This window comes from Glossina fuscipes, unplaced genomic scaffold (genome assembly GCF_014805625.2).
Source record: "Glossina fuscipes isolate IAEA_lab_2018 unplaced genomic scaffold, Yale_Gfus_2 0, whole genome shotgun sequence".
Taxonomy (NCBI): domain Eukaryota; kingdom Metazoa; phylum Arthropoda; class Insecta; order Diptera; family Glossinidae; genus Glossina; species Glossina fuscipes.
Genome location: NW_023998414.1, coordinates 36,979,875 through 37,004,138, shown reverse-complemented (window position 1 = coordinate 37,004,138; position 24,264 = coordinate 36,979,875). Strand labels below are relative to the sequence as shown.

At 31.8% G+C, this 24,264-nt stretch overlaps 1 protein-coding gene across 2 annotated transcripts; it reads right to left on the bottom strand.

Moving 5' to 3' along the window:
• Positions 1 to 296: 296 nt before the first annotated feature.
• On the bottom strand, positions 297 to 23,403 carry LOC119639248 (septin-1). 2 transcript variants are annotated; one of them, XM_038036545.1, is made up of 4 exons: positions 23,280 to 23,403; positions 1,780 to 2,231; positions 1,355 to 1,720; positions 297 to 1,268 (listed from the first exon to the last, which is right to left on the bottom strand). In XM_038036545.1, exons 1-4 carry the CDS (start codon positions 23,283 to 23,285, stop codon positions 1,013 to 1,015), a joined length of 1,080 nt encoding a protein of 359 aa, XP_037892473.1. In that variant the 5' UTR covers positions 23,286 to 23,403; the 3' UTR covers positions 297 to 1,012. The 2 variants fall into 2 exon arrangements, with proteins under 2 accessions (XP_037892473.1, XP_037892464.1); XM_038036536.1 differs by lacking the exon at positions 23,280 to 23,403 and adding an exon at positions 22,690 to 23,225.
• Positions 23,404 to 24,264: the final 861 nt, after the last annotated feature.

Sequence of the window (24,264 nt, the reverse complement as noted above, 5' to 3'; positions counted from 1 at the left end):
AGAAAATGTATTCAGAAAGCATATTGACGCAACAGATGCTATTTATCAAATTCTTTAAAGCGATCATCATTTTTAGACGTAAGTGCATACGATTTACCGCTAACACGAAAACAAGCAACACCATCATCCAGACTGAAATCTAACCCTAGTATAAATAGAAATTTTGTCAACAAGTTATCTAAAAAAGTTAAAAAAAAAAAAAAAAAAATCTTAACATTTTAAGTATAAAAAGCCTTTATATTTTTTTAAATTATTTTTTTTTTTTTTTTTTGTTTCTTTTTCTTTTTTTTTTTTTATATATAGTAACTATTATTAATTATTGAAATTACTTAAGATTGAGAGAATTACTATATAAAGACAAGGGAAATGAAATCAAGAGCCGAAAATATAAACACAAATATACGTATTACATACTTTTTGAGTGCATCTATTACTTATTTATATGAAAGTCTAATCAAAGCCTTTTTTTTGTATAAGATTACAAATTAAAATTGTATAATTAATTTTTAAGGAGGGCTTTAATTATTGTGTCATTCTTTACGTTTCGTTTTCGTATTGAATGACTATAGGAAAGCGGGACGTGTTTTCATTCAATAATTGCCGGATATTCGTTCATATCATAATTGTAGTAGTGTACATATGTATGTTTTTACAAAAATTTCAAAAAATCAAATGACTTTCGATTTATTTCATATCAAATGTTGCAAAATATGCAGAATTGGATTTTCGGACAAAAAAAAAATAAAAAAAATAAAAAAAATATTGCAGATATAGGATGATGTAGATTTTTCAAAAAAAAATGTTCTTAAACAATTTTTTTCGCTCTACATAATCCTTTCCGATTGTGCAGTATAAAATAAAAGAAGTGTAAAATAAGCCTAAAATAAGGAGAATATTAAAATAAACGCGAAAAATACAATATTTTTGTTAAAATGAAAAATTCGGCACCAATTTTTTTTTTTTTTTTTTTTTTTTTTAAGCTGAACTGAAAGATGATGGGTGAAAGTTTACTCTATTGTTGTGCCTGCATTTGGGCCTGCATTTGAGCCAACATCTCTTGCATGCGCATCAGTTCAGCCTCTTTTTCTTGCAATATGCGATCTTTTTCCGTTAAAACGCTATTGGCAACAATCTGAGCGGGTACTATCGAATCACGTTCCGGTTTAAGCCCATTCTCCTTACTTTTAATACCCTTTGCTAAACGATCAGAACGATAATTTTCATAGTGTACCTCCTGCGTAACTTCCTGCAAGTCCTGCATATGGGTGCTAGAAATTGAAAAAAAAAAAGTTCAATTAACTCATATGAAGTTGATTTTTAATATTCCGCATTCTCGCAAATTTGGCGGACTTACATTAGCATTGTACGTAACTTAATGAAATCACAATGTTCAGGATTTTCTACTTCAACTACACCCCAAGGATATAAACGGCCCCTAACTTTTTTCCCCTTTACCTCTAACAGAGTATTAGCACCGCATACAGCGAAGGGTACAGCCGCCTTTAATTGTTTAACTTGTTCTTTATAATCTTCATCTTCATCCGAATCACAATCGGGCAACGGATATATTTTAATGCCGTGATCCTCAATTTCTTGCATGATACGACACTTCAAACGCAGAATCTCTTTTTTTGTTAGGCAATCGGCTTTGGCAATAACCGGCACAATGTTCACTTTGGAATGTAATTTTTTCATAAACTCCACATCCAAGGGTTTAAGGCTTTAGAATACACAAAAAGATGGTATGAATGTTAAACAAATTTTTAATATTGCACTTACCCATGACCAAAAGGTGATATGAAATAGAAACAACAGTGTATACGATTATCGACAATATTGCGTCGATTTAAACCGCTCTCATCGCGTAAGAAACGTTCATATTGTTCATCAATGTATTCGAGTATGGCACTAAAACTATCCGAATTATCGATGGCATCGCCAAAACCCGGTGTATCTACTACGGTCAGTCTCAATTTAACACCACGCTCTTCAATTTCTACCGTGGAAGCCTCCAATTTTACGGTTTGCTTTTGTTTTTCAATAGCATCCGGTATAATACGTTCCGGATATAAGTCTGTTAAAAATAGACTATTGACCAGCGTCGATTTACCTAAACCTGATTCTCCTACAACCATTAAAGTAAATTCGAAACCTTTTTTCACCGATTTACGATGCACTTGATTAGGCAGATTAGCGAAGCCAACATAACCGGGCGTCTCAATACTGGTAAACTGCAAAATAATAAAAGCGAATAAAGCGAGAAAAATGGTTAAATCATTTTTAAAAATTTTATTTATAAAAATTTTCGTTCAAATAATCGCGTACAATATCATATGCAATACAACATATTCATATATATATATATATATATAAAAGATATATATATATATATCTCTTTTTTTAAATGTGGTCAAGCCAATGACGAATATGGGGGAAATGTTATGGAATTTCATCTCAGATGCTAAATATCATAATATAAAATAAATATATGAAAACAGATCATCATCATCATCATCATCATCATCATCATCATCACTATTAATATATATTTAACCTTAGTCAAGCGTAATAAAATAAATCGAAAAATTCACTTTACGATATGTACGAGTATATGCACCCTACCCATGTATACTACATATAGGCAGGTAATACACATTATTATTCATTCATTCATTCAAGTGAGTAATGGAGAAAAATTCCATGTTGGCTTTAAATACAACAATCCAGGTACGTTGCCAAGTTACGAAAATTTCGCCTTTAATTAGGTGAGGGAACAAAAATGCCCGAATGAAGTTAGGATAGTAATAACTTGCTGTGGAAGCAAGAGAATCGAATACTAATATTCGAACGGAAAAAAGACCAAAAGAAGAAGGAATTCCTGTAGAGAATTTGTAAATAAATCGCCTAAAAATTGTAAATAAAACCTACGCTACTCTACGCTACTCACAATGCAGTCGGATGAACTTAATCATAATTAACCGATAAGACCGATAAAAATCTAAAGTCACGAAAGTCATTTTACGTATATAATAAATATTTTCGATGATTTCGTTATTAAAATCCCTCATGATATCCATTACCGTTAGTTATGCATTAGAATGCATTAAATTTATGCAATGATATATGGAGAGTACACGGTACGTACTGATATTAAATGAACTTTGAAAGCATTGTGTTAAGCAGAGGCTAAGCAGAGGTATGGCCAATAGGTTATAACGTTTAACACGTTAAAGACGGCGTGTACCACCGGTGGCTCACAAGCGAATGCTTTACCTGGCGGCGTGTACCACCGGTGGCTCACAAGCGAATGCATTATCTGGCGGCGTGTACCACGGGTGGCTTACACGCGAGTGCTTCATCTGGCGGCGTGGCTCACATCAGTTATACTTATGTTAGATAAAAAACAACTTTGTGATTAAAAATAATTTTTTTTTTCCATGACCGTACTTCGTAAGTAGACGGCATGCACGTAATGATCCGTGGGTATGAGCGCTGCGTATATGATATCATAAACGTAGAATAAAAGGAAACTATACTTTTGAGTTTGAAGTTTTGGTAAAGAATATTTTGTGCAAGGCGACGCCAGTTAATTACCCGAAATTAACCGACACTTTTCGCTCTAACGCAGTCAAGGCAAAGCAAAAAAGTTGTCGATGCCTGTCTGTTGGTAACGCTTAACTGAGATCATGAATGATTTCAATATTTTTTTTTGCTTTTTACAATTTTTTATGAGATGAGATTAATTTTTATTGCATTATGAATAACGGGATCACAATTTTTATATTGAAATCAATTACATGGAAAAGTTATAATCAATTTTCTATATTATCCGCCTGAGTGGCCGAGTAGGCAAGAGTCTCGACTAGCAACTCAATAGTCGTGGGTTCAAACCTCAAGTGCGGTAGAGTTTTTAATAAAAGCCGAAAGCCCTAGATGCTAGTGCTTTTAAGACTTTAGTCTTAGAATTTATTCTCTGGCTAAATTTATAACAATAATAATAATAATTTTTAATATTAAATGGATATTTGGCAAGATGATCAGTTAGCTGTAAAGAAATTACGGTGAAATCTACTCTTTTTCTTAATATATAGTCGGAAAATTTATAAAAGTTTTTTTTTTTTTTTTTTTTTTTTTTTTTTTTTTTTAAAATAGCTCTCTCTCTCTCTCTCTCTCTCTCTCTCTCTCACACACACTCTCTTTCTATAATTAAGATTAATATTATTAGCTTGGGTAATGTTATTCGAAGCAAAGAGCTTGTAAGCTTGGTACACACATTCGTGTACTGTTTACTCAGCGAACTGTATAAGTTAGACACGATGGATGGAAATCAAAATCAAAATCGAAAAACAAAACAAAACAATTTCTAATCAAATTAAAGCTTAATCGTTAAACATTGCAATTCTTACAGTACAATAAATTTCGATTATTTTCTTTTATAAAATGACCTTGATTTCGGCTTTTATCACAATTGTTAGCCTATTTGCTATGAATTCCACTTTTGCATAAATGCGTTTAGCTGTACATTGAAATGCTATAGTTATTCATATATAAAAAAACAAAAATCTATTATTTATGTCATCATCATTGATTAAGTTAAAATAATAGAATGAATATAAATATTTCTTTTAATGAATAAATTAATGTTCATTTCCATAGCCATCTATTAACAAGTTAGACGCTTACTAATGAGTCTATGCATAATTCCTTAACAGGCACGAATAAGATATTTTTGCATAAATCAGACTCGTTTACTGTATTAGGCTTTGAAATATCAAACTAATCGATAACGAGTTTAGTTAGATCCATTCAATCGGCAAAAGCACAACGAACTCCAATTCAGTATCAGAATCAGTAGCGATTGATTAGCCGAGGAAAGAAAACAAGCAAAATTTTCATTGTCGGATCATATCTAAGATATCTATACAATATATGATGGGGGTTTTATTCAAAAGACACGTTTATGTATACAGATTTTTTTGATTTTTCCAAAACTAAATGTAAAAATAATTAAAATATTTCTGAAAATCTATACATATTTTAAATATGATAAATATGATATCATTGAAATGTCTACCACCCACATCTGCGTTTACAAACTCTTACAGGAGAATTAAAATTTTCGATACTTCCTCCTCACATCAGCATATTAATCTATCTATTAATTTCATTAGTGGTAGTATTCGTTCGATAATCTGAATAGATTTTGTCAATACACCCAAAGAAAATACTGCAATAGTCTTAAATTATAATCATATGGGGAATGACCTAAGAATGCCAGAGTTTAGTGAAATTACTCGACCTAATGACTTTGATTTCAATAAATCAATGTTTTCAGCCGTGACATCTCCTTTAGCTCCATACCGTTGAAAGTAAATATCTTACTGATGTCAATTTCTTTAAGCTTAGGTAAGACAAATCCCTTAAACATTTGTTTATTTATTCCACTTATACCAGAAACTCAACTGAAAGAAATTGGCAGTCGAGTTCAATTGACTCTTATAACGTGCCTTAGACATTTGTTTCAAGACATAAGAATCAATGATTATCTCTCAACAAAATCCATTATCAGTCCATCGGATCTTTGTTGATCATCAACAGAATCAATTTCTTCCATATTTTTTCACTTAACTTTCTTCCGCAAGCCTTCATTTAAACGCTTTCGATTTATTTATTTATTTTTTTTGATAAAACAAAACACAGAACAAAATTTTTACATCTTTATATATATAACAGATCACCATGAAGAATACTTTTTCGAAATATCGTCAAAATTTCAACTAATACGTATATATTCGTTAATATTCCGGGTAAGCGGAAAAACTTTCCTTTTTTTTTTTTGTTTTTAGGTAGATTGTCCCCTATTCGTGTAACACGTTGACTGTCAGAAAGACAGAGAACGAGAAAAGAGAAAGAAATAGGAAGATGATGGATGTTGCTTATTGGATGTGTGCCCGATGGGTAAGTGCTATCTATGCCTTTACCGACCAAGCACTCACTATAGCTACGACCAGAGAAAACTCCGTCGCAGTTTAGATTTGAATCCGTGAATCCGGCTACTAAGGCGATTGTTATATTCATACGATGAATCAATCAAAAACACTACAGTGAGTTATGGTCGACCGTTAAATACCCTACCCCATTTCAAAATTATACATATAACGACTACTCAATATAAGACGTTATCTGAAAAGTAGTCGAAAAAGTAGTCCAATTTATTAAATCATTTTTAATATCGTTCTCATCCTGTAATCAAAACAGGCCAGCGCACCAAATTTCATCACAATACCTCCAAATATTGCGACATTTAAGTTGAAAACAAGAACTCAAGACAGGCAAATGGAGTTAAATCGATTTAGAAAATAATTCTGACTTGATTGGTGTAAAAACCAAAAACGATAATATAATAAAAAATGGGTGGGTGGTGGGTCCATCTTAAGACCTCCTGCGTGTTACATACGACCGCACTAAGTTAATATACCCTGTACCACAAATGATGTAGAGTATAAAAAGTGAAGAAACTAAAAAATAGTCTGAGGTAAGTACTATGGGATAACTGTTCCGTTTTAAAAATTTGGCACAAACGATCCCGCCAGAAAAGGTTGAAAAATTTAATGATATTTGATAGATTGGACCCGGATGGTAGATCGCTTGGAAGGAGATATAAAAAAAACTTTGCGTAAAATGGATAAGGCGCGAGTGTGCGTACAATTCATTAAAAAGGCATGGCAGAGTGATCACCACCGTAATGAATTTCGAGTTCAATCACATATGAAATCTTTTCTTATTTCAATGGAACATCATATGCAAGGTAGTGTGGTAGTGAGTAGACATAAATCGAAAAAAATTCGTTTATGCCTTACACTATTACGAAAGGCCTTTTAACAGCCAATTTATCTGAGTTTTTTATAGTTACGTCAATTATGTATCAGATATGAATTCTTATCAGTGCATATCTCTCTCGGAATCAGATGACGTAGATTAGAGTAAATAGAGGAAGAAAAATAAGGGATTATTTTGAAAAGACATATATATTATTGGATCGGTTAGTCCCGACATTATTCATTAAACGAAGGCTACATGCGCTTGCAAATCGGTTAACTGCAGTTTTTGAATATTTTTATTGCTTATAAATGTTAAGATCAAAGCACTTAATTGACTCCCGGCTAATTGTATATATTCATAATTTCACAAATTTCTCTAATTAAAGCAATTATTTATAGCATTAAATGAGAAAGTTTTGTTAGCCATCGAATAATAAATAATTTATACTCGAATGTGTAATCGTAATAAAAATTTATTTAAAATACTTTTTAACAAAATATATAATAAAAATTTCTATTACTAATGTAAGAAGAATGCAAATAAATGATTAATTAATTCTCACTTGTGCTCTACGTTTGCTTTTACGAAATTTACTCAATTTGATAAGAAAGAAATTTAAATTTTTGCGCGGAGAAAGTTGTATACATACGGCCTATGCATTGTGTTAATCAGATTTACCACATCCCCCGGAAACTTACTTAATAACTATTTCGAAGCGTGCTATGCAAAGTGAGAAATGAAGTGCGAAATATCGACAAATCGTATCATCTGAAAGGCATAAGAAATTTCCAATGTTATTGCCGTATCGAGGTGTATCGATCGAGGTAAAAGAAAATTATATTCAAGAAATAAGCAAATTCGCAAATTATATATGACGCGGTCCGGATCTCGTATACCCATCACTAACCTTTTCACATTCGACTCTTCAAGTTCAAGGTATTTTATTGGATACCCATAACACGCTCGTATTATTACTAAAAAATTATTTGCGATGTTTACTATATTCATTTTAAAATTAACCCATTTATAGCCAGATAATATTATTATCCCTCATTTGACGAGTCTCCAAAATACTTTTCAACATTCGATCTTATTTGCCTGCCACCTTATGATGAGAAGAATGAATAAGCACAAAATCTCAAAAAAGGGCAAAAAAAAATAAATAAATAAAATAAAATTTAATTATTCGTAACTTTGTTTGGGCATGGCCGATTAGTTCCATTTTTGAACTTTGGGAGTAAAGTGTCTCGTAAAGTAAATATAGATAGTTTCACCCATCTAAGTTTAAATAATTTGCGAGCAACGAGTAAAGGTCCAAAAGTATTTCTTCCAAAAATGAGTTGCGTTTAGTTTACGCTTCACAGCGTGCTTTTGCTTTTGACCAAATTGGCCCATTTTCAATACCAATCTGTCGGCAGGTATTTTCAATGTTTCCATCACATTTGAAGTCGGTATCCTCATTTTTGCGACGAGAAGAGTGCCGCCAACAATGCACACCACACAGACGGACAGACATGGCTAAATCAACTCAGAATTTCGCATCGATCAAGAACATATATACTTTATGGGGTCTCTGAAGCTGCCTTTTTAAGTCATGTAAAATGACTTTGCGGCTTCTTACGCAGTTTCGAGCTTCTTTTTAGAGCTTGGTCTCCTCAAATGATTGCAAACTGTCATGTAGTTGATGATTAGCGCCAACGCTATTTTTGACAGCTGGCGTATCGGTCTTGCTTCACAGTCAGTTGCAAAATATCATGGACTTTTCGGCTAGAGCGAGGTGCGGCTTCCACATGAAAATTTCCGAAACGAAATAAAGCAAACCACTCTTCGGTCCTTGCTTCACTTCAGCATTCTTACCGTAACTTTTTTTATACTGAAAAAAGCATCACATAATGTATTTCTTCAGATATTTCACTCAAAGAATTAGGAAACTATCTTCACAAAAAATATAAGCTAAAATAATATGTCACCTTTTAAGCACATGTTCGCTCGAGAGAATCAAGTGAATATTGCCCGATATATATCGGTATTAACACGATCCCGTAGAAAAAATCGCAAACTCTTTTTACATGACGCAATACTAAGGAGTTCAAAATATCTATTAAGCTAATTAAAAAAAAGAAAAAAAAAACAAAAAAAAAAAAATTGATTTTCTGAAACTTCTACAGTAGTGTCACCCTTAATGTAACTCATCTGTGATATAAATTGAAATAAATTTGCACCAATGAAAGCAATTTTTTTTTTTTTTATTAGGTATCTTTAGATATCTCTTTAACATTTTTCAATACCACTTCAGTAGAGGTGAAAAATTTAAAGAAGAGAAAAAAAAAGGAAAAAAGAAAAACTGATCTGTGCTTTTTATTCTAAACATCGTCGCAATTTCCTTCCACTCCCTTATCATTATACACTGATTATAAAAACTTTGCAAAATGTCGCATCATTTGATATGATTCGAGACTTCAAAATATGGCAAATATCAATGCTTTTGCATGCTTTCGTATACAGTTGTACATATTTTTATTGTTATCGCATTTCGCTAATATACATATGCATATAAATATATATATATAATATTCAAAAGAACATAAGTTATCGCATTGGTGGTTATTTTCATACATAAGGCATAAATTTCTTAAAATAATTAATTATTCGTAACACATTATCAATTTTATTGCAGTTTGTTCATAGAGTTATTCATAGAGCTAACGGTTGTTTGCATATATATATATATATATATATATATATATATTATGTATGGCAACTCTGCTGAAAAATGTTTTTTTTTTTTTTTTGTTTTCTTTAAACACAAGTGCTTGCATCAATTAACTATCGCTAAGAAACGAAATGAGAACACGTTCGCCCGTTTACAAAACGGCTAATTAAATATCATTTAATAAACTATAGGCAGAGCGCGTGTTCAAATTGTTTATATGTATGTACATGTAATTATAACGTTTTACCCTTCTATACCTTCTATATTATACAAGTGCATAGGGTCTGGCTATGTGATGCATATCGTGTTTAAGTTTAAGGCAACTTTTTGAAATAGCAAAGATATTTTGATCATCAGTACCTCGATATCGAAATAATCCATTGGATACAACAATCTGCACTTTAAAATGAATTTACCCAATGGCAAATGTAATATTATTATCACTGCTATATAAATGTGTTGGACGCGTCTACGGCCACGTTTAATGACATTCTTCTTCGAGGAACGAAATACTTTTAACGCCTTCTTACCATACTCTCGTACATATTTACTTATTTACCATATATTAAGGGGCTAATTAAGCCCCTTATAATAAAAGGTGGATCTATTTCAAGTTCTTCTAGGCAATGCATATGTCCGCACAAACTTAATGTAATCTCGTACCGCGGATGGTTTAAATTACAAAAAATCATTTTAATATGTCGAGCGTAAGATTTAAAAAGCGAAAGTTTACGTGACGACTATGATTAATCAGAGAGTTGCGAATAAAAACATAATTGCTACGCTTACGAATTCGTACGATCGATACGCTTTTTACTGAGGTATAGGCAGGCACGCACGTGTTATATTATTTTCGGCAAAAATTTTCAATTTGCCTTAAAAATTTTGCTCTACATAAGAGTAATAATACAAGAGCAAAATTTGGAATACCTCTGTGACGAAACCAAGTATTATTCTAGCAAATAGCTTTACGCCAACGAGATATGGACATTTGCTTGCTTGCTCACCATTTGCCTTGGCGAAAATGTAGTCTCGTTACATTTTGACTGCCGTATAGGAAACTTAAAATTCTTAGGAAAAATAAGAAATGCAGCCAACATGCACTTACGAGAATCAGGTATGTGGGTACCAATGGGAGAAGAAAACAAATAAGTACATTATAGTTGGGCAAGGTCGACTATTAGATGCATTACATCACGTAGCCTAGTACCGTTGTTCATTCAAAATTACACATTATTTTCACGCAAAGGCATACTTCTCATGAAGATACGCATATTGGAGGACGCGAAAATATCACATGGAATAATCTAAGTTTACCAAGCTCAATTTACCTCCCAAAACTTTTATTATTTTTCAGTTTTCATTATAAAAAATTAAAAATTCGATTTTCGCTGCATATAAAAGCTTGCTTTGCATAATATTATGCACCATATATGTAAGAGTGTAAAATATAGAACTAGAATGGGTCAAATTCTCTACGTCAATTTCTCTTTGGAGCAGTTTTCATACATTTATATGGACAGACGGACGAACAGATAAGCTTAGAACGATTCGTATAATAGTAGATGGATCTATATTAGGCCCTTCTGACTCATACAAACGTCCGTATAAACTTTATTTACCTTGTAACACAAGTGATGGTGGTGGCGGTACAAAAAAAAAAAAAAATCATTCAAGTCACATAATTCTCCTTCGCACACAATTACTATCTAGAGGAGGAGAATCAATAATAGAACACTAATTATTTTATAGTATTAACTGCATTTAATGACATTGCAGTGTTATTATCTATATTATTAGATAATTCTTTCAATATTATGATAGAAGAAGAAAAAAGCATTAAATAGTTTAGATAATTTAACTATGGCTCGTATAATAAAGAGCGAAAATTATTTCGATCTCTTATATGCGTGACAGTCACAACCTGGGATAGCGAAAAATCTATTATTTGTTTTATCTATCCCTCCCTCTTTCCTCTATCTCAATGGAAAGAAAAATACAAGCTTCGATCGGTCTTAACGAACAACAAGGAAAAAGTAATCTTTCCCAAGTCTATGAACAACGTGAGCATCTACCTTATCTTATCAATCAATATTGAAATTATATCTGAGATATGTGCAATCATCAGATGACAATCGGAACTATCGGGATCATCAAATGCATGATTGCATGAAGCATTCTCAGAACGCATGAAGCAATTTCGAGAATATTGTAAAAAATTTCTGCAATTATTTTTAATACAAATATGGGTGTAAGTCCACAGTGTTATTCCTTGCATATCTTTTGCAAGTCTTTTTTGCCGAACAATCAATACGAACATCTGGATCATTTTTATAGACCCAAACCAAACAACTAGAAATTAGGAAACATTTGTTTTATCTTCAATTTTTGTACGAATTTATTACATATTTCGCATTTAATATTTGAAAAACTTATTTGGCAGAAATAGCAGTGATACTTGTAGCCGAAATTTAAATGATCTTCAAATAGATATTTGCAATGAAAACATACAATATGCCCAACGGTTTCAAATGATAACCTTTTCCCTCATCTTCATAGAGTGGATCTTCATCGTCGTCCAATTCTCGTATTCTTTTTATCGCTTCTTTTATCCAATCATTATAATGAAATACACTCATACAAATTCTGCCTTCGGCCTCATTGCAAGGCTTTATGGCGGCAGAAATGCAAGTGAGCACATCATCGCAGATAAGCCATGAACCGTCATAAAATTGATTGCATTGCGTCTGATTAAGTTTACTTTCGTCACGTAAACCAACACATATATCCTTTTCGCGAAGCTTATTCGATTTTTCACAAAACGTTGACGATTTTATAATCGCAAGGACTTCTGAAAATTCATGAAATTTTCGACCGACGGTAACCATTCCGCATACCTTGCCCTCAGGAGGTGGCTGCACATTTAAAATTTGCATAAAATTCACATTTGCGTTACCGGGTAATTTTCTTTGCAATCTAACTATCGTTAAACTCTGCGGCAAATCATCATTCCCCTTATAAGTTTCGAGAAGCTGATATTTTACGGTATTACCTCTTGGCGGATTCTGAGTGTATTGACTTAAGCCATATACTACCTTACCAGGCTTTGCGAAACTTGTTAGAACTATATCACCGTATAATAATACACCGATTTGTGCAGGATGATTTTCACTTTTTTCCCATTCCAACCAAACTTTATATGATATATAGGCGGAATCAATATGACCCTTATCCAATGCTTTTCCTGCTGTTGCAGTATGTTTGTTCAAAGATCCATTCAAAAATCCTTCATTTGCATAACCCGATACGATTAAATTAATAATATATGTAAAAAAAAATATATATATATTTGACCAGTCATTGAACATTCTCTTAAAATTTAGTAATAAAAAATAAAAGAAAATGAATAAAAAAAAAATAAAGAAATAAATAAATAAGAAAAATGAAAAAGGGAAAAACAAAAAAGGGTTTTTTTTTTTTTTTTTTTTTTGTAATATTTTGACAGACATACATTATATTGACAGACGGTGGGATTTTCAAGTCAAATAAAATTAAATTTTTATTTCGAAAATTGCTTTCTCCTCTCGTAAAATTTGCTCTGCTGCTTGGAAACACTACACTTGAGGTTCGTCGTTTCTGCTTATCGTTCGTTAGAGAAGATAAATTTCGATGACGTCATCAAAGTGTAATCACAATTGATCGACGGACACCAAAAGCACTTTTTCTCCTCAGCTTTTGCAAAAATTATGGTGAAACTTGTATATGTCCTCGATAGGCACGTTATGTCATAAGAACCGTCAGGTAGTTGTTGTCACGTTTTTAAATTCGCAATCATTTCTTTTATTAATTAAGAAGAAGAAGAAGAAGAAGAAGGAAAAAAAAAACTATACATTGATCAAAATTCTTTCAAGAAATTTTGAAATTTTAAAAATTATGCATTAGGTGCTTGCATGTATATCGATCATTTTTATACCCATCACCGAAGGAATACCGCCCATACCGCGTTGACTTTGTCAAAACGTTTGCAACGTCCACAAGGAAACATCAGAGACCCGACTAATATAATATATATATTCTTAAATACCCTCAAATTCTGAATAGATTTGAACATGTCCATCTGTCCGTCTGTGTAAGATCTATTGCAAGCACTCTCCTGGCCGCAAAAATGAACGTGTCGACGTCAAATTCGGCAGAAACATTGGAAAATGGGCCAAATCGGTCGATGGACATGCCCACAGCACCACGTAAATTGAAAATATCTCCGTTTTTCAAAAGTAATATAAAAAATTGCTCATTACTCATGCTGTAGCATCTGTGCACAAAAATCGAAAAAATTTACCACGCCTACACAATATTATAATATATCAAAATTTTATCGTTTTCTCAATACCTTTATAACGCGAAGAAACAAACTTGAAAAACCCCATAAAATATACAAATTCTTGGCCAGTTACAACAACTGAATGTGCTTAAGCATGCCCATCTGCTAGTCTGTCCATATGTCTTTCTACGCAACTTTCTAGTCTTCACGATAAACATTCTTCCGTTAATGTAACTGAAGACATTGTCTACAAATTTGCAAAAGAATTTGGAATTGATTTGAACATTTCAAAAAACACGCCTACAACGCCCACATGCGTATACGAAAAAAACTTTAATTCTGAAAATAGAAGGACTTGGTCTTTTACTTCTTTTGTGTTTCTTTGTGATAGACGGCGATGGGTATACAAGATTCGATCCCGATCGAATTTAATTTTCTTATTTGTTTCACTTGAAAACGAAGGCATTTCCTGAGAAAAATTCATACAATATATATAGTAATTAAAACATTTTTCATCTTTCATCTTTTACAATTTATTCCCCTTTTTCTGGCAATATGGCGATACATGGTGTCGAAAGAACGATATTGGCTTGGCATCGACCCACTTCGCACTTTTTGAGCGTTTTGAAACCGCATGCCAATCAACCCCATACTGTATCGATTTGAACTTGACGTAATCATAAGGCGCTATTTTTGATGAGCACACTGTGCTAACCATTCCCGCATCGCATGTAAACACCTAGAAACAGTTGATTCAACAAAGGTTAACAACCTGTTCGAAAATACTTTGAACGCTTGACCTGGATTTTTCCGTCCAATAAGTCTTGCAATTCATTGTCTTTGTGCTTTTTTGGTCGTCCAGGCCGTTCTCTGTCACTTCTTTTAGTTTTAATCTGTTGCAACCGAAACCGACACTTGAGTTATGTATGATGGAGCAGCATCACCATAAGCTTCTAAAAGTGTTTAACGGACTTCGGCAGCAGATTTCTTGCTGCTCCTATTGCCAAAAAGGTGACATTGTTAATTTTTTTTGTGATGAAAATTTGTTCATGATAGTAAGTAAAAAAAAAAAAAAAGAAGCAAGTATAACAAGCAATATATAGCCTTAAGGTCGAGACTCTACACCACATTGCCTAATACAATTCTTATTTTTATTATAGAACACAAAAATTATATCTTCTTTCTATATAAAGGGAAATTATTTATGGGTGCATTTATGGGGAAGCGGGCCCAAAACGCAAGTACAAATTTAATCCTTACTTACGGGCAGAATCTAAAAATATGTGTAGATGGTTGAAATTTTGTATGAAATTACTATCATATTATGGGTCGATTTCCATCACCACTTGTTCAAGTTTCGAGTTTTCTACTCTACAATTTTCGTGAAAATCGTTAAAAAATTGGACCGTTCTAAACGATTTTTAATAGCGTTTGTCCTCGAGTAAAATTCACTTCACTGTACTCAGTTTTTTTTATCAAAATATCTTAAAAATTGCGATCTATAGCTTGAACACAAATTTACATGAACGGACATTAGACGGACAGACAGGCTTGGTTCAATTCAGAAAACGACTCTAAATTGATGGGTATAATAGAAGATAGATTAGACCCTTCTAGGTGTTACACACGTCCGCATGAACTTAATTTATCTTGTACCACAAGTGCGGTGCGGTCTAAACATTATATTCTATATGTTCTATATATCTTCTTGGACGCTATAAATAAAGGGACGCTATAAATAAAAAGACCCTGCAGGCCTGAATTTGAATAGTAAGGGGCGTATAAATGTTTATAGTGATGAATAATTTAAGATTTAGTATTGAAATCGCTTACAAGTTAACCAAATTCTTTTCTTGTGACAATATTTTATTTTTTTTTTGGCAAAAATGTAACACAACTAAGATTAAATATTTTTACTTACATTGCAAAATAATGCAAAGAAAAATTTAATGAAATAATTAATGAACACTACTACTATGGTTATAAGCAGATATTGCCGCCAACTGAAGGCCGAATATTATATTATTTTATTGATTTTTTGAGTTTTCGTTATGAGTCATCGCAAAGATATGCGAATGCGAGCACGTAACGCTTTATAGAGAATGAAAGCTGATTACAGCAGTTGTTATTAATTAGAGGAACCGATATAAAAATAAATCGCATAAAAAGTGTTTTCCTAATTCCAGTGTTTACTTTATTGTGGTCAAGCTAACGCTTACGTTTCTAACCATTGCCTCTACTTTTCTCCCTTACTGAGTAATTTCCGGCTTTGCTTTTAGCAAAGACCATCTGGTCGTCTATATTAAATATGCGGCAAAAAATAACAAAAAAAAAAAAAAAAACAAAAAATCACTTTTATTGAATTGTTGTGTGTTGTACACAAATTTGCCAAACAAAATGTGTCTTCACATAATTGTGCTTCGACAGATTCAGATGGAAAAGGTGTAGAAAGTATTAATCGGCGTTAATTTTTTAAGGTGTGGCACTCGATTGACTGTAACTTGTATTTCATAGTAACAGGTAAATAACAGGTATGTGTATGTGTGTGTCTGTGTATGTGTATCTGTCTGTCTGTGTGTGTATTTGTTCAGAAATTAAAGGACTTTGTCTTTGATATAAAAATTAATAATAACTCAATAAGTTCATAGGAGGACTATAAGATATACCCACTTTTTATTGTACCGATCGATTCATAATCATTATTATGAATTGAACTAAGCCTGTGTGTCCATCTGTCCGTCTAACATGTATTAATGTAAGTTTGTGTTCAAGCTACAGATCGCAACTTTTGATATATTTTGATAAAACTTCGTACAATAAGGTGTTTTGACGCAAGGGCGCACGCTATTGAAAATGTTTCGGATCGGTCCACTCTTCACTCGTCACTCGTCCGGTTCTCATACTCGTAATGAAATTTTCAAAATTTTTCAACAAAAGTGACTAAATAGTTGTACTTCGGCATACCCAATTGATATGAAAACTTTGGACCGGCTTGAGTAATTTTTGAATGACTTTCATATTAACGAAAAACTGAACAAAACGATATAATTTTCAATACTTTATGCTGAAAATTGTATCATAATAGTAATTTAGCATAAGAAAATTAGGTATAACCAATTTGGACCATCTCGACCTATTTTTTTGGATCCTACCGTAATAAGAATTTTCACGAAAATTGATCCTTTGTACACTCGGAAAAGTCCTAAGTTCTAAGTTTTAACAAGTGATCATGGAAATCGACCCATAATATTCTAGTAATTTAATATAAAAATGAACCCTACAAAATTTGGACCACCTATGACTATTTTCGATGTAAGGCTTAAACTTTAAAATTGAACGAAATGTGGGCATTTACAGAGCTGTGCTAAGGGAGACGTTCGTTATGTGCCTTTGCTAGTTAAGCTTGTGTTTATTCACATTTCACACCATTCATCAATCAGTCAAGCCTCGGTTGATGTTATCTTATTTAGCATAACATTTAATTTACGACTTTACTAATTGGAAAAACTAATTACTTTTGTCAATACCGATGGAGAGGAGGGAGGGTATATATGTGAATGTAGATGATTATTATGAATAATTAATTATGTTTGTCGTCCTATCGTCGTATTTCACAACATAGGAATAATAAAATTACATAACGATGTTAATTGCTTGAAATGAAAGATTTTTCAAGCCATGCAGCTGGATAAAAGCAATTACTTATTGCGTACAGCAGTCATCGATACGTGTTCAGATAAAATTCAAGGAAATGTTTAAGAAAGAAAAATTATTATAATATACCTTACACAACGTAACAAAATGTTTTAACGCTTTTGCTCTTAATTGAAAATCAATATTACCAGAAAATATATATCACAAAACCGAATATCAAATACCCTACATCACATTGTTACACAACACAATTATTATTATATTTCATGTGCGTATTTATGGGGAAATGGGCGTAAAACGCAACCTACTGTAGTACAAGTTTAATCCTTACATAGAGCAGGATCCAAGAAAAAACGTAGATGGTCAAAAATTTTGTACAGTTCATTTTCGTATAAAGTTACTCTAATATCAATATTATTATATATAAAATTAGTAAATAAATAAATAAAACTATCGCTTAGCGAATGAAGCGAATATATTACGTCGCAGGCTTGGAGAAAAATTCCTATATAGAAATCTGATAAACAATCGGCTGAATGCTAAATGTAATTTGATTTTCATTTAGGAAAATGCTAGGAATCGTCTTAAAATTATTAATTGTTTTCATCAGCCCTTGTTGATGTTAGATGGACTCGAGTGCATTTTTTCATTTTCCCTATAAGTGAAAAAATGAAAGACAAAATTACTGCAAAAATTCTTGGTTCGCGTGAATACGACAAATTTGAACTAAAGACGGTGATATTAAAAAAAAATTCGAATCTCACTATAGTTTGGTTTATTATCCGATAAGGATAGCACCGAATCAAAGTCTAGATAATGGCTATATAAACACAGTTATGATTGAAACTTTTATGATATTAAAATATCTCACGAATACTTGCATACTTTTAGCAAGAACTCAATTTTTTCTATTCTCCTTTACAAGATTTTTTGGCCTTGGCCATGGACCAAGCGACGTATGTATTCCCCAATGTTTCTTTCTTTTTACAAAAAGGTCTCAAACGATTGAACCAAAAATTATCTATTATTAAACAGTGTTTCAAATCATTGGCTTTGATTTGTTCACTGCCGCTCCAAATGAAAACGGCGGCAGCATATGTATTTTACTTAACATCTATCTCTCTCTCTCTCTCTCTCTCTCTCTCTGTTACATATTGATATAATTATTATAATAATTATTTTTATTAATTTAGGCAGAGAATAAATTTATAAGACTAAAATCGTCGTCAGTCGTCTCTTAAAGTACTGAGCATTTTTGAAAGCTTTCGGTTTTATTGAAAAAACTCTACTGCAGTTGAGATTTGAAAACCCACGATCATTGAGTTGTTAGTCAAAAGTCTTTGCCCGATCACTCAGGCGGATTACATCTTGATAATAATTAGTGATAGATTGTTACATTTAAATTTATAATTCTCTCTAATTTTTCGTTCGTCTCATATATATATATATATATATATATATATATATATACATATAGATACATTCATAAACATCATTTAGGAGATATAATCTTTTCGATTAATATTTTACATGTAAAGCAAGCATTTAAACAAGTCTACGTCGTACAAAGGTGAAACTTTCTTTATTGTCTGGCAATCTTGGCCGTACACACACAATGATCTGTATACAAAAATAAAAAAAATATATATTTTCTACTTTTGTGTAAATTATAATTGAAATGCTGGACATGCTTAACAATTGACGCTACTTTCAATTGTCAATTTAAAAATTATTGTTATGGTCATATAAGTGTGTGCGTTTATAATACAACAAATTAATTCGTTTTATGTATTTTTTTAACGGTATTTCAAAGAAATATATTTCATATTTCTTTTATGCAAAATTTATTTAAAAAAAAAAATATTATTAAAAAGGTATTGAAAAGTTTATTATTATTGCGCAAATGCGTAGCAAAGGCCATTGTTCGATATATGCACAAAATATTTAATGACATCCATTGATTAATGTTAAGGTTAAGAGAGGCATTATATTCGATCGCTATAATTATCAAATGACAAAAAAAAACTAAGGTGATATCTAACGAAATTTCACTCTCGAATTACGCGTAGACTTAATACTGATAGCGTTCTTCTCTATACCGTTAGTTAAATTCAGATTGCCATTGATAGATAATAACTGAACGATTAAAAGTTTTTCAAAGACTTACGGAAATCAAAATCCGCGGCAATATTATGGCATTCTTTTTATATAACTGTCCTCAAGTCTTGCGATACTCTTTTTACACTCAATTCTTTTCTTACATGATGTTTTCTTTTTACACGATTCAGTAAGAACAAATATACTTTTTTACACGAATCCAAAATAAAAATATTCTTTTTAATTCTAATTTTGATAGTGTCTCACAGAAACAAAATATAATTTTACTGCGATTACAAGTCGATTGGTTTATGCCCATCACATGTACTAGTGACTTGCTCCGCTATTCTCCATATGAATCGTACGCAAGAATTGTGAACTGTATTATCTACTGATGATAACATTTTTGATCCAATCCGTAATGAAAAGTGCACGCAGACGATTTCTATTCCTGAACTCGTGCGTAGAGTTTAACGTATATCAAAAAATGGAAAGTACACATTTTTTGCCTGCGCCCAAAAGCATGCATACATGATGATTAAAGTTTTTATGAGCCACGTCTTGGGTCTTGGTGAATATCTTTTAAAAGTAACAATGCCTATGTACGGCATTTTCCCGAATCTCTCTCTCTCTCTTTACATACAACGCAGTACAAATATCTAGTATCCGAAAAATATCAACTTGACCTACAGGAAGGAAACATGTCTGAAATTCGAAATTTAGATGGTCTTGTACACATGTAATTAATGCATGGATTTTTTGTTTTTTTTTTGCATTTTAGAAGCATTTCGTCGAGTTATCTTAAGGCGATTCTTTTTAAATTTTTTTTTTATTTAATAAACAGGTTAATGCACGTATGCATACTCTTTGACGCATATTTAATTTATGCAAATATTTACATTTGTTGTTGGTCTTGATGGCAGTCAACACCCTTAAAAGCCGTAGTGAAAAGAATTCATTCGGTGCAGTGTCTTTGCATACACTTAAGCTTTATGCTTTTTTCACGCATATGCATGCATTTACTCTCAAGTGTTAATCTTCAAATAAAAAGCATATAAACAAAACGGTAGGGGGTTTGTTTAAAATCAACGACCCCTTCTTCTTCCGTACACTTACGGTTTTTTTCTTTTTTTTTTTCACATTGTTATTGAGTTTATGCATAAAACTATGACGAAAGGTCTGCTATACGAAGGAAGATGCGATTGGTGAATTGATTTATTTCCGTTTTGTTTAAAAATCTATATATATATATATTTTTTTTTTCCTGTCATCTTGCTATCAACATCATGAATTTCTCTTTGTCGAAAAATGGAAAACCTTTAGATAATCATATCATTGATGTACTATGTAAACAACAGGTGTAAAGATATTCATATATTCCTATAACATTTCAAGTAAGTGGCACTGTAAACGTGTAAAGTTTTACTTAAATCATTATTACTCTGCAAAAGTGATGTATTGATTAATGGACAATATTTTGCCAACATGTATCCAGACTTCCCTCACTTCGATCATAAAATTTTTGGATAAATAACTTTTTTCCCATTATAAATATCACTGATACGACACAGGCATTTAAACAATATATACGCAGCGTAAATCCGATCTAGAAAATCCTCTCCACTTAGATTGTACGACCACTAGAGGCTGATTTATTATGGAAATCAGATGAATTATTTTTTATGTTTCGGACTATAAGACGCACTTTTTGACGTAGAAAATTTGACTTCAATTTTGGGTGCGCCTTATGGTCCGAAGGTAACATTAAATAAATATTTTTTCAATAAATCGTCTCTAACTTTGAGATACGTGAGGTACGCCAAACTTATCGAGATTGCTAGTACGAGTTATGTTAACAATAAATAAAAATTTTGATTCGAAAATATATCTTTCTAAGAAAAGTGTGTGTTATAGTCCGGAAAATACGGTACTTCATTTTAGTTTTCACTTAGTACATGAATACACCATACAATGGATACATGTGCGAGATGAAGAACATCGGAACGAAACCTGTTTGAATTTTACGTATATGCCATATTCATTGACTCAACAATTTAACATGCTCAATCCTGCTTAAGAACGAACGAACGTACATGCTTCATTATGTGTGCCATATATGCCATTTCCACCGCTTCTCTCACTGTAATCAATTCGTTTATCTCATCATAAATGCGTAGGTGTTGTATTTGCATATCGCACACAATTGCTTTAATGAAATCTTTATTTGCAGTCTCTCAAAGCGCTAACACTATGTTCTAATTGATTGAATTAGGTTGAAAAATAAAACAAACAAAAACGAAATAGAAAGAAAAAAGAGTTCAATTAACTTTAACAACAGAGGGTTGCTACTTTATATACACAATTGCACAAGTTTTAAAACAATAATCTTATTGTTTATTACATATTTAGCTTGCTCTTAAAGAGATAAGAGAACGAGGTTATTTAGCAATGATTTAAGAAGTAAGCACACGTATCAGAAAGCCCATATAACAGATATCTCCAAATGATTGACAGAAAAAAGTGAAACTGATGCATTCACTTTTCGCCTAGACGCTAGAGACATAAACTCTGATGAGAAAAAGCAAAAAAAAAAAGAAAAAAGATCTCATACCAACTTTAAATGATATTCTTCTTAAAGAGTTTGATTGTCTTAAAGAAAAAAAAAAAAGAAGAAAATACCACATACCAATCACGAACGGCAGTGTAAGCATCAAATGGAGAATAAGAAACTATATACAATCTGTTGAAAGATCTCAGGAAATAATAATTATCAAACGCAAGGGCAGCAACAACATCAATATATTAATCATATCACCCTCAGTATTGCATTGATTGTAACATATAAAGTGAGGCATAAAAATATTGACACATAAAAAGTAATATCGAAAATCCACTAATGTCAACACACACCCATGTATGAGCAACATACGCATGTATGCGTAAAAATATGTAAATGAACAAGAACTAATGCAACAGTGAGGGAAAAAAGCGACTGAACTACAGCCGCGCCCTTGAAGTAATGCATATTTTACAGTTTTTTTTTTTCTTTTCTAAAGAGAAAATTTACAAAATATCTACTTACGCTTTTTGTTTCTGACATGCTTTTCTTTTTATTGGTAGAAAATTACTATTTAATCCAATATTTTATTTAGTTGTATATATATATATATATAGGATATTTTCCTTTTTTTAATAAAAACAAAAAACGTGTTTGCTTTATGCTTTTAGATTTTGTGGAATAAAGGCAAAAAAAAAAAAAAAAAAAAACGCATACACGTACGTATAAAATATATAACAAAGGGGAAAAAACTTCAATCAAATTGAAAATTCAACAATAACCAGCACTCAATGATGATGACACACACACTGAAGTTGTAATTTTTATTTCTATTTTTCTGTTCTCTCTCCCCCTATTGTTTCCAACGTTTTCTTTAAGGCTTTTTTTCTGATAAATTAATATTTTAAAACACGGAAACAAGTAAAATTGTAGCACAGTTGTCAGGTTTTGAGATTTCCTTTGTTTTAAAATCCATTCAAGCCAAAAACATTTATTCGCAACACCGCCCGCCACACGCGCATCAGTTTCAATTGTTACCATTTATGAAAAAAAACTGACATAAAATATAAATTTGTTGTAATAGATCATTTCTAAAAAAAATATTAGCACATTACCGGCATGTTTATGACACAGAAAAGGTTTTTAAACAGAAATTTGTTAGTGTATTTAATATTAAATTGCTTTCACGCCACAAAAGAACTCATAACACACTAACACGACAAGCCAGTCACGATGGATGCATTTTCTCAACTAGATTTTTCTCCGCAATTATTTGCATAAAAAAATATCGTAAAGTTTTTACACAATTTACGATATGCACTAAATTTCTCTTTATAATGTTGCCATAATCAAGAATACCAAGGAAAGGGAAGTCGACTTACACAGATTTGATGTTTGAATAAAAAGTAAACAACACATATCGCATAAGAGAATACATATGATTGACAGCTTGTGTTAAAATACGCTAAAATCGACAAAATATATCAATATTTAGTTCTCCGCATTAATGTTGAAATATACGCGCTCTGAAAATAAGCTGTACAAAATTGCCTTTTACAAATGACTATATATATATATATATATAGTGATTGTTGCTGCAAATTCTAGTTTCATTTGTGGATTTTATTAAATTACAACACTGTTAAAAAACTAGTATTTTTGCGAAACATTTTGTGTGTGTTTGGTGTTGTAAACCTAGTATCGTGTGTGTTTGATGTTGTAAATTTTAATTTTTGTTTACATTTGCCCTGCACGTGTTATTGTTTACATTTCAAAAATAGAGACCAAATGTACTTTGTTGCTGTAAAAATAGTACCATGTGTATTTTGTTGTTACATTTTTTTTTAGAATTGTTGCTATTTCGTTTCTTTATCATTAATTTTTAAAAACAATGACTATTATTATTATTTTTATTATAAATTGCTAAAATTTTGAATTTCTTTAACTCATTCGAAAGGTATTTGCTTATAGATTCACGTGACATAGGTAAATATCGTTGAAAATTTTCAAACTTGATCATTTTCCCATGGTCAATATATGCAAAATTAACAAATATGGTAAACCTAGTTCTGAAGGGGCGAACTTAAATGTGTTTAGCTT